This window comes from Microtus pennsylvanicus, chromosome 22, assembly GCF_037038515.1.
Source record: "Microtus pennsylvanicus isolate mMicPen1 chromosome 22, mMicPen1.hap1, whole genome shotgun sequence".
In the NCBI taxonomy this organism is placed as follows: Eukaryota; Metazoa; Chordata; class Mammalia; order Rodentia; family Cricetidae; genus Microtus; species Microtus pennsylvanicus.
In genome coordinates this window covers 19,100,061-19,115,928 of record NC_134600.1, presented here as the reverse complement: position 1 = coordinate 19,115,928, position 15,868 = coordinate 19,100,061, and the positions used below count along the sequence as shown (strand labels likewise).

Genomic DNA, 15,868 nt, shown 5'->3' with positions numbered 1-15,868 from the left:
AGACGTGAAGGGGAATTTAAAACCTATTTCGCAAACTTAAAAATTAGTTAGAAGCAAAGGAGGGATTTCAGACAGGGTCATTAGTTTCTGTTTGCAAAAGGAATTGATTGGGTCTTGGTTTCGCAGTTGAAAGTCAAACAGCAATTGAACAAACAAAAGGAAAACCAGCACCTTTGGTTCCCAGCAGCACTTACTGAGCGAACATACTGACACTGTGATTTTAATAACATGTCATTTATTTAAACCAAAATCAGTGTAAGCTTTCAAAGAGTGGATTTCAAAGATTTAAAAAAAAAAGTAATGTTCTCAACAAACTTTTTTTTTTCAATTTCTTTAAAAAAAAAAACAACTAAATTATATTTTCCAGGAAAGGGGGTTTAGACTCTAACATGGAAACTGTTCACTTAATGACTCCTCCACCTCTTTTTCACCTCCTCCTTCAACTCTTTCTTCCTTCTCCCTCTCATCCTCCTCCTCATCCTCCATTTTCACTTTCTTTTCCTTCATTTTTCTAGGCAGGGTCTCTCCATGTAGCCCAGACTAGACCTGAATTCTTGATCCTCCTGCCTTAGCTGGAGTTCGTTAACTTTAGATTCTTATATTCAAAAGCGAACTCAGTTTGGGGATTGATTGAAATGCTATAGAGCCTGGATAAGATAAAACTGAGCGGCGAAAAGGCAAGAAATATACTCAGATTAGATGAGCAGCGTGCGCGTATCCAGTCATGAGGTCTTCGTGGCCCTCAGGGATTCGGTAAGGTGACCATTTTGCTTCTCAGGTTCAACACATATTGTGTTATTTGGGGACTGGCACAGATCCTGCTTATGAACAAAATCAGAAAAGATGCCTGTCTACTCATTTCCAACTCTGTTGCATGTAGGTGAAGGGGTTTTGCCAAGAATGTGGAGGAAGCTAGGAAGGAGGCACTACAGACACAGTGGCCAGATTCTTTCAGACCACTGATGAGCGCAAGTCCACTTTGGAAGCATAAAACCCAGATGAAAGTGGCAAATAATTAGCCAACGTGAACTAGGGAAAGAAGCAGAGGTGGTATTGGAGACACTGGACACAGGCCTGCATTTGAGAGCCCAACCCATCCTTTAGTAATTGTGCTGCCGTGTCTAGTAAGTAAACTGTGAGCAAAAATGTCTTTCCTCTGCTTTTTCTCTCCCCTCTCCTTTCTTCCCAGTACCGGAGATGAGATCCAGGGCCTCACACATGCTAAACACACCCGGTCACTGACATCCACCGTTTTGATTACTGTGAGGGTGGGATACAAACAACGGAGTCCAACTGTGTGGGAAACACAACGCAGGGGGGGCATGTATGCAAAGAAACCAAAGTGGTTAAAATGCATACGTGTGAGGGGCCCAGAGCATCACTCTTAATCTGCACCTGTCAGCATAACGCAGTGGCAGGGGCACCTGAATCAACACGCCAAGCATCTGTGATTATCGGGATTGAAGACTTCAGTTCTGAAATCCTGGAGATGGGAGCTCCCACAGCCTGTGTGGCAGGGGAGGGAGCGCGGTGTGTCATCACAATGACATGAGAAAGACGACGTGCCTCTTAGTCGCCGAGCTGCCCGCTTCCAAAGAAGCCCCAGGGCTTCAGTAAAAACACGCCGCAGGCGATGGTGGCGCACAACTTTAATCCCAGCACTCGGGAGGCAGAGGCAGGCAGATCTCTGTGAGTTCGAGACCAGCCTGGTCTACAAGAGCTAGTTCTAGGACAGGAACCAAAAAGCTACGGAGAAACCCTGTCTCGAAAAATTAAACAAACAAACAAACAAACAAACAAAAAAAACCCCACACAAGCCTCAAAGCGGTGCATTGATTATTTTATTAATTCCTTCTTTTTACATTATGGGAAACATTCATGTATTTACAGATTGTTGGTTGTTTTTTTTTTTGACCACACACAATCTAGGTAAATAAGCCTATGAAATTCCAATTCAGAAAGCCATAAAAATCTTCCCCACCCCTCCATCTGAAGGCTTTCAAATGAATCTTTTTTTTCCCCAAACCAAAATAATTTTTAAAAATTACATTAGGGAATTCAGATATGCTAATGATTTACATCCAGTTATTTAAAATATGCATCTAGACATGTTCTTAAAAAAGAAACGGTAAATTCACAAGGATAAGGCTTAAATGAAAGCATACTGCACAGGAAAACATTAAGGGAACATCTATAAATAACAGAAATATATTACAAATAAATTAGCTCTATTTACCATTTCAAATATTAAAAATCTTTAATCCATTTCTTCATCTCTCTTTACAAAAAGGTTATGTGAATTGTATGGAAACATCTGCAAAAAATATAATAAATACTTAATTTATTTGAACGTATTTTTTTTTGTTTTGTTTTTGATGAGGGAGAAAATTTTCTTTTGTAATCCCCCCCGCCCCAAGAAAATGCCCAACACCTTTATACCAAAGTTAAACAAAATAAGTAATTTTTCAGGGTACATCCGCTGTTCGTTATGAACTAAAAAACATCTCTACAAATTACATCAAAAAGAATAACACAACAGAGGTGATGCTCACAAGATGTCAGTTTCCGGGTCCAGTGGATAACAAGCTGTATTGTGTGGGGGTCAGGTCCTAACGTCAATAATTAGCTTTTTTTTTTTATAAAGTGTTTGTACAGATTAAACTGTGTTTTTCAGGAAGGCAAAGGTTGTGATGCCCTGCAGGCGTTCAGCTAAAAGATTTAAAATTCTTACCAAAAATAGCTTATGAATATACAAATGCCACTCACTTAGACAAGATAACTAGGCCTTCTCTCGTCCCTCTTTAAAACAGCCTGGGCCAAATCAGTTTCCAAAGAAAACCCTGCAGGAGTATCTGGGATCACGTTAGAACCTGAACACTACCTCAGGGCAGGGAGCTGTAGTCCTGACAGTGGATCTAGAATAGCTGCTTCCGGTGAATTCCAGTCTTTCTCTGGTGAGTGTGACCACGGGCTACCCAAGGGGACAGTTGGCCTTACTCCTGCATACTTCCCACAGTATGTAAAGAGAAAGTGTCTTTTTTTGAAACTAGCAAATTCTTGAAGCCTACGGATCTCTGCTCCAGTTGAGAAAGCACTGACTTTGTCTGCCATAGTTAAAAGTTGTTCTGTTGATGTTTTTGTTAATAAGTTAGTAGCCCTTTTCTTGTAAACCACAGCAGGGAGCGAACATTTGTGCCCTGTTAGTAAAGGCAGCTCAGAGCACCAAGGGCTCTGAGAGGTAGCGAATCCTCTAGTGGTTTTAGAGTGTGTCTGAAAATAGTGCTTGCTAGACCCATCGCTTCTCTGAAGTTTGTAAAGAAAATTAAATTAGCACCTGGCTATGAGAGTGTATGTTTTTAAGCGTCTCTGGTGCAAGCGTTTTGTTTGTTTGTTTCTTTTAAGACTTCCATTTTTCAATGGCAAAATTTAGGTTGCAAGCTTGACATAGTATGTGGCTGACCCTTTCAGATCGCCACATTCTGAATATTTAAACGGCTACAAGTAAGGGCGTTTGAAGACTTCAGCAGGAGGCCAGTGCTCACAGCCATCCACCACGACTAACCTGCAAGCCAAGAGAAAGTCTGGAATCCAACCCAAAGCACGGATTTCTATCAGCGTTTACGACTTCCCTTTCTCCTTACAGCTCTTGGTCCCTGCGCATCGAAAGACTTCTCTCTACCTGGAACTTCGGGATCATGATGGCAGCTCTTTGGAATGAGGCGGCATGACAACTGGGGTAGACAACCTTTTTAAGTTTATTCCTTTGCTAGAGGAGGAAACCCCGTGCTGGGGACACGTGAACCCTGTACGGGAGCGAGGGGAGAGCCCTGAAATATGACGTGCTGGGCTAAACTAGACAGGTATGTAGCCTTCGAAGGGGTGGCAGGGAACCGGAACTCTTCTCTGGAAATGACCTGGCCGTCTTTCGGAAGCACAAGTGTTCTTACGTGTGTGTGAAATCTTAAGTGAGCCCACGCGAATGGACATTAAACTACCTGAACCAACTCTTTCTCCCCCGCCCCCTCCCCCCCATTTAAAAACCACGGCCGTGACATTATAATACACAGAGTACAAGAAAAGTTGATAAAACATTTCAGGTCTAAATTTTCTTAATAATAAGAGAAATAAACAGATTCCTTATATAGGATCTTAAACCTTCCTTTGCCTTAACTTTCTTCATTTTATTGCCGTTCAGAATAGATTAATTTCCCTGAAAGATCGAATTTACAATCTTCTGCTGATTGAAACATCTGAAGCGGTTTGAATGAAGTACCAGAGAGGCAGTTTGTACAGCTGCGAAGATACACACTTTACCCTTCTCTCCTCCAACACCCAGGCCCCCAACCCCAGGTCAGCTTTGGTCCCTCTCTCTTGGTCACCATGGATTCCGACAAGACGGTGTGATTTCTGATATAAGAAATAAAGCGATCTGCCTGCTTGTAAAAATAACTGTTTGGGGGCAAATAAAGGGACGCGAGCCCTCGCTTCTTTCACGTGGAAGACGGTTAAGTCTCAGAGGATACCGGGTTTCTGAAATACCCTATGGTTTTATATTGCTGAGTTCTAGGGACACACTAGCTTGAAAGAACTGAGGAAGGTGAGTGACCTACAAGGTGTCTTTTCTACACAGGTGGGTTTGCTTGTTCCAGAAAAGAAAGGGTTTGGATGTCTGCATGAGGCTTCAGGACAGGGGAGCAAAGCTCGGTGGAGAAGATGGGCCAAGCGGTCCAGGAAGCGGGGCGGCTCGGGGGCGGCTCCTGCGCGAGGAGGTCAACTACGCCAGGACGGTGGCGGTCACTGAGCTCAGAGACGGAGGGGAACGGGGAGGTGGCCGAGGGCAGGGCGGCGGGACGGTCCTCTGCGGCGCTCAGAGCCGGGTCTGCGCCTCGGGGATGTAGATCTCGATGCTCTCCGCGCTCTCGGTGGCCGAGTTCTGGCGGACCGACGCGGCACGCTTGGCAGCCATCAGGCGCTTGCGGGCCTCCTGGCGCTGCGAGCTCTCCAGCGAGCGCTCCCGGATCAGCGGCGCGGGGCCCTTCGCCGGCTTCTTTGGCACTGGAGGAGGGGCCCTTCGCTCCTGATCAAAGCAGAAGGTTCAGGACATTACACAGCTTCTCAGGACAAGCTTGGGAAAGACTGGGATAGGTCAGTAGTTCGAAAACACATACACTTCTTTTTTTTTTTTTTTAAACCTAAGGACGGTTAGTTCTGATCTGCACACTGTATATATGATTTCTCTTCATTGCTCTGGCTTGGATATTCAAAAGATGCGGGAAAACAAAACAAAACAACAACAACAATAACAACACATAATCTCTTACACTTAAGGTCGAGGGGAAAACTGCATCGCAGAACTAGGCCTTTCCACGGCAGAGTGTGGGCATTTAAAGTGCAGCCCTGCAAGGGGCTCCGTGCACCTCACAGTGAGGGTGGCTCTGTCTGCAACCCCCCCAGACTATTCCTGGCGCTAGCAGTGGGTCAGGAGATCTCAACAGCTACAGAATGAATTAGAACTCTAAGCTGTATCTTTATGAGGAGCATCAGGTAGGAGAGCTTGGGTTCGAGAAAAAGCCCCTGCTACTCCCTCTCTCTCTCCCTGGCCTTCTCCCTCCGCCTCCCCAGCCTTCCCTTCCATTCCTTCCTATTATAAGATAGTGTTTTTAGGCTACAATGGTGCCATCGGGAGTTACACCTTTTTTGCACAACACACAGCCATAGATTGTACAGGGTCACCGGGGTGTGGGGGTGAACAACTGGTATTTCCTACTCTGGGGAGGATTTTTCCAGGACAGCCGTCCCTAGGGGTTTCAGCACGCTTGTGGTAGCCCTGAAGACAATCCCAACTTGTTATCAAAGCTGAGCACAGGACTGGTAAAGGCCATGTCTCTTATCAGCAAACTCCGAAATGGTATTAGATCTTTTCTAATCTACAGCAAAATCCAGCCACTCACGCCTTCATGATAACCGTACAAGGGGAAGGAAAGGCATCTAAACCACAAAGGGTGCTTTTAAGGAGAGAGATGTTGACCTTCTGGGCTCTGCAACAGTCCACAGCAACCCCACATTTCCACTTAGATAAAACACCCTGCATCCTTATGAAATCAAACGTGAAGTTTATCATGAAGGTACTGAGTATCCGACTTAACATTGATGCTCAGTACAGCGGGTCCTCCTTGCTTGCCAGGGAGAAATGCAGAGCTCAGTATCATCACACTGGGCTTTGGCCCGTGCTTGTTTAAAGTGGACTGTGTTGCTGACGGACAAAAAGGGAGAAGATAGAGTACAGTCTCCCACCACCTCTGTCTCTTCATCTTTTGTTTCCCTGTCAGGTTCATGAGATGATGAAAGAAAGGCTCTGATCATAGGCAAAATGCATTGTTAAAAACTTAAAAAAAATAATTAAGCTAATAATTTATTATTAGGTTACATACCAATAAATCACATGTAACGATTTCTTTGCATCACTTCTTCGGGACATTTGTAATCTTCCTTGTGGGATAACTGGTGGATATTTTTAAAAGTATGAATATTGGAAGCTTTTTAGTCATTTTTCTTTCTTTGCACACTTTATTTTTTTTCAAAACAATAATATTAAAGAATCAGTAGGTGAGAAGTTAGATGGAGCATTCCTAAATTCCAGCGTGTGTACACGTGTGTATTCTTTTAAGACCAGTTTGCCAGCAGACAGTTTCACACATAAAGAAAACTAGATGAAGCACAACGTTTGGCTTCTCAAAGCAGAGGCCACACACACACATCGATAGTACTTCAAGCTTGGTTCTAATCCCCCCAGTTGGATGGCCATAGACCTAGAGGTGGTGGGTAGTGGTGACGACATTGCCCTCCTTTGGGACTGGGTTTGTCCTGGGTGCCCACTGACCCCATACACCCGGAGAGGATGGGCAGCATCCTCTGCTGTTAGTTCTTGATGGGTCAGGAGACCCCAAAGGGCAGGGCTCTCTCTGCTCCGAGCAAATAACCAGCCTTCATTTTCAGGGGTATCTCTTGGAACTATTTGACCTCGGTTCATAGAAGAACAAAAGTTATTTAAAAAAAAAAAAAAGACAAACCTCATACAGAACAGATCAGCCTGGAACGGCAGACATGAGATACTTATAGAAGCCTGGTAGAACCACAGTAATCAAATATGAAATTATGATTGATTAATTAAAATAATTTAAGCCTTTATTTCTAAACTGTTGCATGAAGATTCCCAGGGAACAATACTGCCCCAGGCAAATCAATCAAAGTTAGGAAAAAAAATCCCAACACTTAAGATGACTACCAGTCTCACAGGGAGCATTTAGACTGGGGCGCCAGTGACTTCTTCGTTACTCTGCTTGTGAGACGACTGTCAGCCAGGTACTGCTCGGAAACATGTCCTGAGCGTGGAACTGAACTCTGGGGAACCATACACCAAAGAGGTCACTGATTTTGGTTTAGAAAGCAAAACTGGAGGCGGTTCCTTCCAGTGTCTAAGGGGGTTCAACTTAAAGTTTAATTAATGAGAGAAGACAAAGAAAGAAAAAAGAAAGAGAAAAAGAAAGAAAGAAGGACAGGAAGAAGGAAGAAGAGAAAGAAAAGCCACATTCCCACTTTCCAATTCACAAAGACAGGTTTTTCTTCGAAAGTATGCCTGAAACACATTACAGATAATATCCCAAGTGGTTAGTATGTAAACATTGCCATTCCAATGACATGGACACGATGCCAGCTCCATTTCACATGGTGAACAGAAGGGCTGAGTGCAGAAGCCTATTTAGACTGTCCAGGGTTTGTGCAGCTTTTTAAATGGACCATACAAAATCTACATTGTTCTACCTTCTTGTCAAGAAGATCCATCTGTTTCCAATTATTGGCCTTTAACTGATGAAGTTCGTCAAATTTCATACTAATATTTTCTATGGACAACTGCAGCATGTCCCAAAACCCCGCCAAGTCCTGGGAAGTGGGTCTCGGATGCGCATTGGGATTCTGTGCAAAAGAGAGAAAAATATAGATGATTTAGAGGCAGCAGGATGGCAAACGGGGGCCACAAATGCATTTTCAAACATTTCAAAGAACCCAAGGAGGCCGAGTTCCTTTTGGCTTTCAGATAAGAGATAACAGTGAGGCTACCAATAGGGATTTTCTACAGGCCCCCATCCCAGTCCCTGATTTTCAAATGTCAAGGCTGTAAAATTCCTCATCCTTACAATAGCATGGTTGTTTCAGTCTGATAAGTGGGGGAGAGTCTAAACATTTGAAACAAAACATCCCAGAATGCGTTATCTCTTCCTGGATACATTTTTAAACAATAGATTCAAATAAAAATACTGCCTTGAAAATAAAACCATGTGTGATTTCATGCCACACAGTTTATCGGGAGAACAGACGAGAATTCTAGAGTGAGATTAGTTTTAGCACTCATGTTGGGTAAAATATTAGGGACAGAATGAATAAGCAACAAGGAACTTTTTAAGTACTTGGTTCTCGAGGCTTCTCTGGTGCCCAGAATTCAAATATTCAAATTGAATATTTGAAGCAAATGGTCAACCGTTGTTGGGAGCAGTGAGACCCCAGATCCTGAATTTCTTGTTATCCCCTGATCTGAGTGCCTACAGCTGCTCTGAGCACGAGACCTTCAGGAGTTCCTGATGGCAGGAGAGTGGTTTCTGGTGGGTTTGGCTGGGGCGTGGCTATCTCTATATAATCTGCCCCTGAACACAATAAAGGGGGCATTCTTGGGGGATTCAAGGATGACCCGTGTCGCTGTCTCTCTGTCTGTGTGTGTCTGTGTATTCTAACCTCCAGCCCCCTTGCCCGAAGCTTGCGAACTGGGTGCCAGCGCACAGAGTGCAGACACGGGGGCGCGGTGTGCGGCAAACCGTGGATATCCACAGGTAGTCCTTGAAATAGATATGTGTTCAGTGATTGAGACGTTACTGGTATATATAATAACGAATCATTTTATCACATGACACATTGGAAGTTAGCTAGTTTTAAATATAGCAAATGTCAGAAAACTTTATCTTTACACATACATATGCATGCTGATAATAATTCCCTTTTCAGGATCGCAAATATCCTTCAGTGTTTAAGAACTGATGTTTTGCCAGCCGGTAGTGGTGACTGCCTTTAAACCCAGCACTTAGGAGGCAGAGACAGGTGGATCTTTGAGTAACAAGGCCAGCCTGGTCTATAGAATGAGTTCCAGGAGAGCCAGGACTAAACAGATGAACACTGTCTCGAAAAACCAAACCACTACCAACAAAAAGTTTTTTATAAAGAATCATTCAAAATTTTTATTATTGTCATTAGGGCATAGTGATACACCCCTTTAATCCCAGCACTTGGGAGGCAGAGGCAGGTGGATCTCATAGGAATTCAAGACCAGCCTCGTCCACACAGTGAGTTCCAGGATACCCAGAGCAAGAGAGTGAGACCCAGTCTGGAAAAAAAACCTCAAAAAACAAAAACTAACAAACCAACAAAAATTATTATTATCAAGAATACACGCATACATGCGTGTTTGTGCACATGTGTGTGTCTGTGTGTGTGGTGTGCATGCTACAACGTGTGTGGAGGTCAGAGGACAATTTGCACATACATGTGTGCGTGTGCAAATGCGGGTGCTTGTGCCTGTGGTATATATGCTACAACAAGCGTGTGGAGGTCAGAGGACAATATGCATGTACATGCGTGCATGCGCACACGTGTGTGTTTGTGCATGTGGTGTGTATGCTACAACATGCGTGTGGAGGTCAGAGGATAATACACACACATGTGTGCATGCGCACAGGTGCATTTGTGTGTGTGGTGTGTGTGCTACAACAAGCGTGTGGATGTCCGAGGACAACTTTATTGAGTTGGTTCTCTCCTTCCACCTTTGTGTGGGTTTCAGGGATTTAACTCCGGTCATCAGGCTTGAGAAGCCAGCTCCACTGAAGCCGGCCGAGAGCTGACTTTTGTTAGTTTGCTTGAGAGTGTTCTGTATGATTTATGCTGGCCTGGAAAGCTCCACCTTTCTATCTCGGCCTCCTCAGTGGAAAGACCTGGCTCGGGAGTTGACTTTCTTTGTCCCTGTAAGCTGTAATCACTGTCGTTGCCTAACACCCTTTGCAAAAGCAGCTGAAGGCTTCCCAGTCAGACAGCAGGAGTTGCCCTCCCGTCCACGCGGCAGGGCTTCCGGCCGGTGTCGTTTCTCCTTATTTCTTAGTAGTAGAAACAACTGTGCTGGGCGGTGGTGGCACATGCCTTTAATCCCAGCACTCGGAAGGCAGAGGCAGGCGGATCTCAGTGAGTTCGAGGCCAGCCTGGTCTACAGAGCGAGTTCCAGGACAGCTAGGACTGTTGTTACACACAGAAACCTTGTCTTAAAAAACCAAAACCAAAGCCAACTGTAAACCCCCATGTCCTATGATAACTAAGGCCAGCTTGGACATTTAAAATTAACCTCACGAAAACGGTATCATCAGAATTTCAGAAAGCGTCAAGGTTGTGGGGTCATCCAGTTGTTTAACAAGGTTGGAAATAGCATTTACATAGGAAGATGAGCAAGAGTGACGGCAAATAAGGACGCCGACGTGCACACGGTTCTGAAACAACGCACGCCGTTCTTTGGAATGAATAAATTATGGAGTTTTTAGGTGCTTGGCAATATTATAATCTATCCCAGGGACGAGAGTGAGTGTGGCTTTAGAGGTACATGCTCAAGACCATGGGCTCAGTCTTCGGCACCTAAGCCAGAACAAAGCAAAATAAAATAAATACAACAACTTAGTCTACCACTAAGTAAGCTGGAGCAAGAACTCCCAAGTTGGAGGCTTACACTGCAAGCAACAAAAGACCAAAAGGGCTAGGCAAACAACCCCCCAACATGCAGAACGGATAGGCAGACTGAGAAAGCTCATCTCACTACTTCACGGTTTCACAATTAGTCAGCCTTATCCACAGTGGGAAACTAAACAGTTAATATTTTGGAATGCAGTGACACTTTCTGGGTCATGCGTTTTTACTATTGTATTGTTTTAGCACCAATGAAAGGAATAATACAGATTGAGCTTCTTATCTGGCACCCTTGGGACCAGATGTCGAGATGCTAGAGTTCATAGGATTTGGATGTTTTCCTGTCCACAGTGAGATATTTTGGAGACAGAATACAAGTCTTAATGTGAAATGCATGCATATGTCATGTACACCTGTACACACAGTCTGAAGGTTGTTATATATATTTTTTAATGTACCTGTATTGACTGTGACATGTTCTATGAGGTCAGATGAATACAGTATCAATGCCTTGGTGTCCCCAAAGCTTTAGATTTTACAGAATTTCTGATTTTAGATTTCTTTGGTTTGGGCATAGTCAACCTCCAGTTTTAGTAGCTTCTAGAGTGCTTAAATCAGTATCGTGGGCAACTCGGTCTTCCCCCCAAAGGAATCTCTTTGCCCCGTGTTGTCAAACAAACAAATGAGAAAAGAGAGCTTGTAAGCGCTAGCCACTCTCTAACTCAGCAGTCATGAGTCATGTGACAGGGTAGTGGAGTCTAGACAGACCATCTCTGAGATCAGAGGGACAGTCGGGGGTGGCCCCCTGGTTTAGTGTGGCTGGGATAAAACAAATTTCGTCCATTCACTTTAAGCTTGAGAATCTAGTCGGGAATAAATAAGTTTTCAAACTATCTTCTTTTTTTTTTTGCCTCCTCAAAGGAAGAGGAAGTAAAGAAAGAAAAGCTGCACCTGGTTCCGACCAACCCTACAGTCACTTTTAAACACACACACACACACACACACACGCACGCACACACACACATTTATTTAACGTGCGTGTGCTGGAGGCAGTGCCTGGGAAAGCAGGTGGAGGTCAGACGACAGCTTGTAGGAGCTGGTTCTCTCTTTCCATCTTATCTGACCTGGGATCAAACTTGGGTCATCAGACTTGGCAGCAAGCCCCTTTGCCTACTGAGCCATCTTGCTGCCCCTTAGAGTCCCTTTCATACAGATGTGGTGCTAAGAGGAACTACCACCAGGTCATATTTACTTCCTGGGATGACTTCGCTCTTCAAAGGTAAGGGATGGAACTCAAATCCTGCCTGGGATTTATGGGGGACAGACCGGAGAGATCAGGGTTTGAATCTTGGGTCTGATTTTACTGTGGGCTGGTAGCTGTTTCTTAACTTTTGTGCCTGTCGATCCCATCTGTAAGTCATAAAGACAATGCCACTAGGAACTCCAAATGGCCATTCTGCGTAGTCACCCGGGCATCCGACACATTTGGTGCTGGACCTGCTCTTCAGAGGCCTGCTGTGAGCAGTACAATGACCATCCTCTGTTGGTGTGGCATTACCATAAACAGGAATTTCTCTAGTGGCTATAGAAGCCACTGTGAGGAATGGCAAGATGTCAAAACTGGCTTCCATGAGGTTGATAATTTCTAGAAATCAGTACACATTAAAAAAAAAAAGTACCTGTAATTTCATCTTTAAAGTGTGCACGATATTTATGTTTTCCTTTGTAGTACACTTGGCCACTTGCCTATCAATTCTGTTTTCACATTTATTCAGTGTGAGTGTGGGGTAAGTGAGGGTGGGGCTGGTGCACATGTCACTCTGTGTGTGTGTGTGTGTGTGTGTGTGTGTGTGTGTGTGTGTGTGTGTGAGGATGGGAGCTGGTCCTTTCGTGAGTCCACCATGTGAGCTCTGGAGATTGAACACCAGGCTTCTCAGCAAGCCCCTTGACCCAGAAGCCACCTTGCCAGCCCTGGACTAGATTCCTTTGAGGAGAAAACGCAGTGCCTAGGACACAGAGTTTAAACTCTAAAGCCCGACCTGGGTCCTCTAAGATGTTAGGTGTGTTTTCCCTTCCCGCACATCACCGAGTTGCTGTGCGTTTGCTCTGTGTTAGCGCCAGCCTGACCGGCAGCAGCTGTGTGTGCAGAGTCCCTCGTGCTGGATGGAGGTCTTCTTTAAGGCCTCCTGGAAGAGGCTCCCGGCCTTTATTTCCCTGCCAGGTTTGCAAAGGCTATTGCTGTCACTGCTGCTGCTACGGAAGAGGGTTCCCTTCCTTCATGTTTGTATGTCACCTGTCTCAGGGTGTCAAATCCACATTTTGTCATACCCTCAACCTCTGGCCTTTGGGTTAGAGCAAAACTGATCAGGAGACACCGACGGCTGTTTTAGAGAGAGGAATCTTTGTTTGGAAAGTACTTAGGAAACATCAATTGCTCCAAATTTTACTAAGAATAAGAAAACCAAAAGCAACATACAAAATCTAGGAACATGGAAAGTTTTCAATATAAAAAAAAAATCAGGAAATGGAGTTTTAACTTAATTCTGTCCCTAGGATTATTTAAGAGAGTCTCTCTCTCCCTCTTTCCTTCCTTCCTTCCTTCCTTCCTTCCTTCCTTCCTTCCTTCCTTCCTTCCTTCCTTCCTTCCTTCCTTCCTTCTTTCTGCTTGTTTGTTTTATTTAGTGAAAAGCAGGAAACCAGATTCATCTGTTAAAAGACTCCAAAGAGCCTTGACTTAACTTGGTTCAAACTAAGTTTTGCTTTGGCTGGACCAGTCTTGAGGACAAGGTCTCTCCGAGCTGTGATACAAGGAGTCACGGCGATGTGGATGGTACTTACCAGGTTCTCTTCACACAGCTCTCTGAACTGGTAGAATTTCTGCGCCATGAGAAGTTGGGCGCTGCCCACAGCAGTTCGGATTTTCCCTAGAACTGAAAAGAGCAGACACAGAGGTTTACACAATGCCTCAATGTTGAGCTTAGTCTGATTTTTAAAAAAAAGGCAAAGAAAAAGTTATGCTGTTGCGGTGTGGAAAAACACCCACAATTGCGCACCCACACGCACCTGGGTCCATGAAACCCGGGATACCGGGTTCAAGCATAAAGTCAACTTGGGAAACCACATGTTTATCGCTCTTGTTTCTTGGGAGAACTGAGTTTTCCGTCACAGCACTGTGCTGTACCCCAAGGAGAGGCAAATTAGCGTTCCTTTTCTTGGTCCAGACAAACTTCACGTGATTTTCCCAGTGTAGTTTCGGGTTTATGGAGTCAGTGATCCTGATCTACTAGCTTGATTTTCTAATTCCGATTCAAACACAAGAAAAGTAATACAAACTGGGGGAGGAATCTCCTAACACCCTAACTAGTCCATAATCCAGCATTTTCCCTGGAGTTCAGCCACTGACATTCTCTGAGAAATGAATTTGCTAGGGAGTGATGGGGTTCAACCTGTCGCCTGGGTCACACCAGCACGGACCCTAACATCCATTTGGTGTGGAGTCTTCCTCCTGGCTTTGGTACTTGAAGCGGTCTCAGTAACCGCCTTTGAGTACTTCTGCAGGGGCCTCCGGTCTCAGTGTCCCCAGGGCTCCCCCTGCACCCGCAGCTCTTGCAGCTGCCCCCGCTGGAGCTCTGCCACATAGCAAACCGCCCTCCTGTACAGAAACCTCCCACAATGGAAGACTAGAGAGAACTCAGACAACCTGAGGCTTGGATAGGCTGGGAATTCTGCCTGATAGAGACAATATAGGGTTCAAGCGGTCTCACTGTTGGCTTCGATCTAAAAACTTCACACTCCTTTTCTCAACCACAAGGTCAGGAGAAAACAAAGAAAGCAACGGGCATTGCCCAGGCTGACTTTATAATCTGCTGTGGATTCACAATGCCAGGCCTCCTGACGCTCATTCTACCTAGGAAGTTCTGGGGCAGACCTACACAGAAGTCTGTCCAAGGTCACTCTTGAATCCCCTGTTGTTCTGCAGCGAGGTGGTGGTTAACCTTGAAGCAGTTAGCCTGGCCCCCAAGGCTAAAGCCAAGGCCAGAGAAGGGCAGAGGAGCCAAGGCCCTGCCTTCTTGGGCTTTGCATCCTAGTGGAAAGCACAAAGAAAAGGCAGGGGAGTAGACCCCTTCAGTGGATTAGACAACATCGCGTTCTTCCTCTGTCTCCTATGAAACGGGAAACAAATGAGCAACAAACAGGCTCTGGCTTAAACAGTGTGTCTTGATAGTCACAATTTTATAACAGCACTTTTTATCTTATTTACCTCATTAAATCTATGCACATCATTTATTGTTTATATATATATCTATAGTTTATTTTATTTTATGTGCATTCGTGTTTTGTCTGCATGGATGTCTGTGTGAGGGTGCCAGAAACCCTGGAACTCAAATTGCAGACAGGTGTGACCTGCCATGTGGGTTTTGGGTGTTGAACCGGGGTCTTTTGGAAGAACAGCCAATGCTATTAATTGCTGAGTCATCTCTCCAGCCCCATAAATATATAAATGAAAACACACACGAACACTGGATTTGATCTGTCCCACTAACACAGTAGATAGACTGTGGGTTGAAGCAACAGATTTTCTCTGAATATTAAAATGGGAGGTTCGAGGACTCTGTGGGTCGGGAATGGGTTTTGCTCCTGGAGGTTCTGGGTAGTGGCCTCCTTTACAAGCAGGCTCCTGTAAACATTTTATAGATTGTCCAACCAAATAGGGTGCTCTTCTGTTCACATGAATGTCCCCCAGAGGCCTTTGTATTAAAATGTTGTTCACTGGCCTATGGGGCTTCTGGAAGTAGAAGACACTTGGGAAGTGGGGCCTTAGTGGAAGGAACTCGAGCTGCTAGGAGGTGCCGGAAAAGGGACACTGGTACCCCAGTCATTTCCCCTTTCTTTTTTGTTCCTCAGTTCCCACAATATACTCTGCCACTGAGGTCTACAAGCAACAAGGTTAAGTGACCATGGACTGAACCTTTGCTTTTGTTTTTCCCCAGACAGGGTCTCTCTCTATAGCCCTGACTCTCCCGGAACTCGCTCTGTAGAGCAGGCTGGCTTCAAACTCACTGAGATCTGCCTGCCTCTGCCTCCCGAGTGCTGAGATTAA

At 44.8% G+C, this 15,868-nt stretch overlaps 1 protein-coding gene across 19 annotated transcripts in view; it reads right to left on the bottom strand.

Moving 5' to 3' along the window:
• Positions 1-1,821: 1,821 nt before the first annotated feature.
• The window catches only part of Dlgap1 (DLG associated protein 1), a 792,565-nt gene continuing 778,518 nt past the window's right edge, over positions 1,822-15,868 (bottom strand). For 18 of the 19 annotated variants that reach the window (XM_075956092.1, XM_075956087.1, XM_075956089.1 and 15 more), the window contains 3 exons: positions 13,606-13,697; positions 7,822-7,974; positions 1,822-5,077 (listed from right to left, as the gene is read on the bottom strand). In XM_075956092.1, the coding sequence (XP_075812207.1) occupies positions 4,868-5,077; positions 7,822-7,974; positions 13,606-13,697 (455 nt within the window). In that variant the 3' untranslated portion in view covers positions 1,822-4,867. Of the gene's footprint in view, positions 5,078-6,444; positions 7,975-13,605; positions 13,698-15,868 lie in introns of those variants that run through there. The other variant, XM_075956105.1, reaches the window with a different exon arrangement.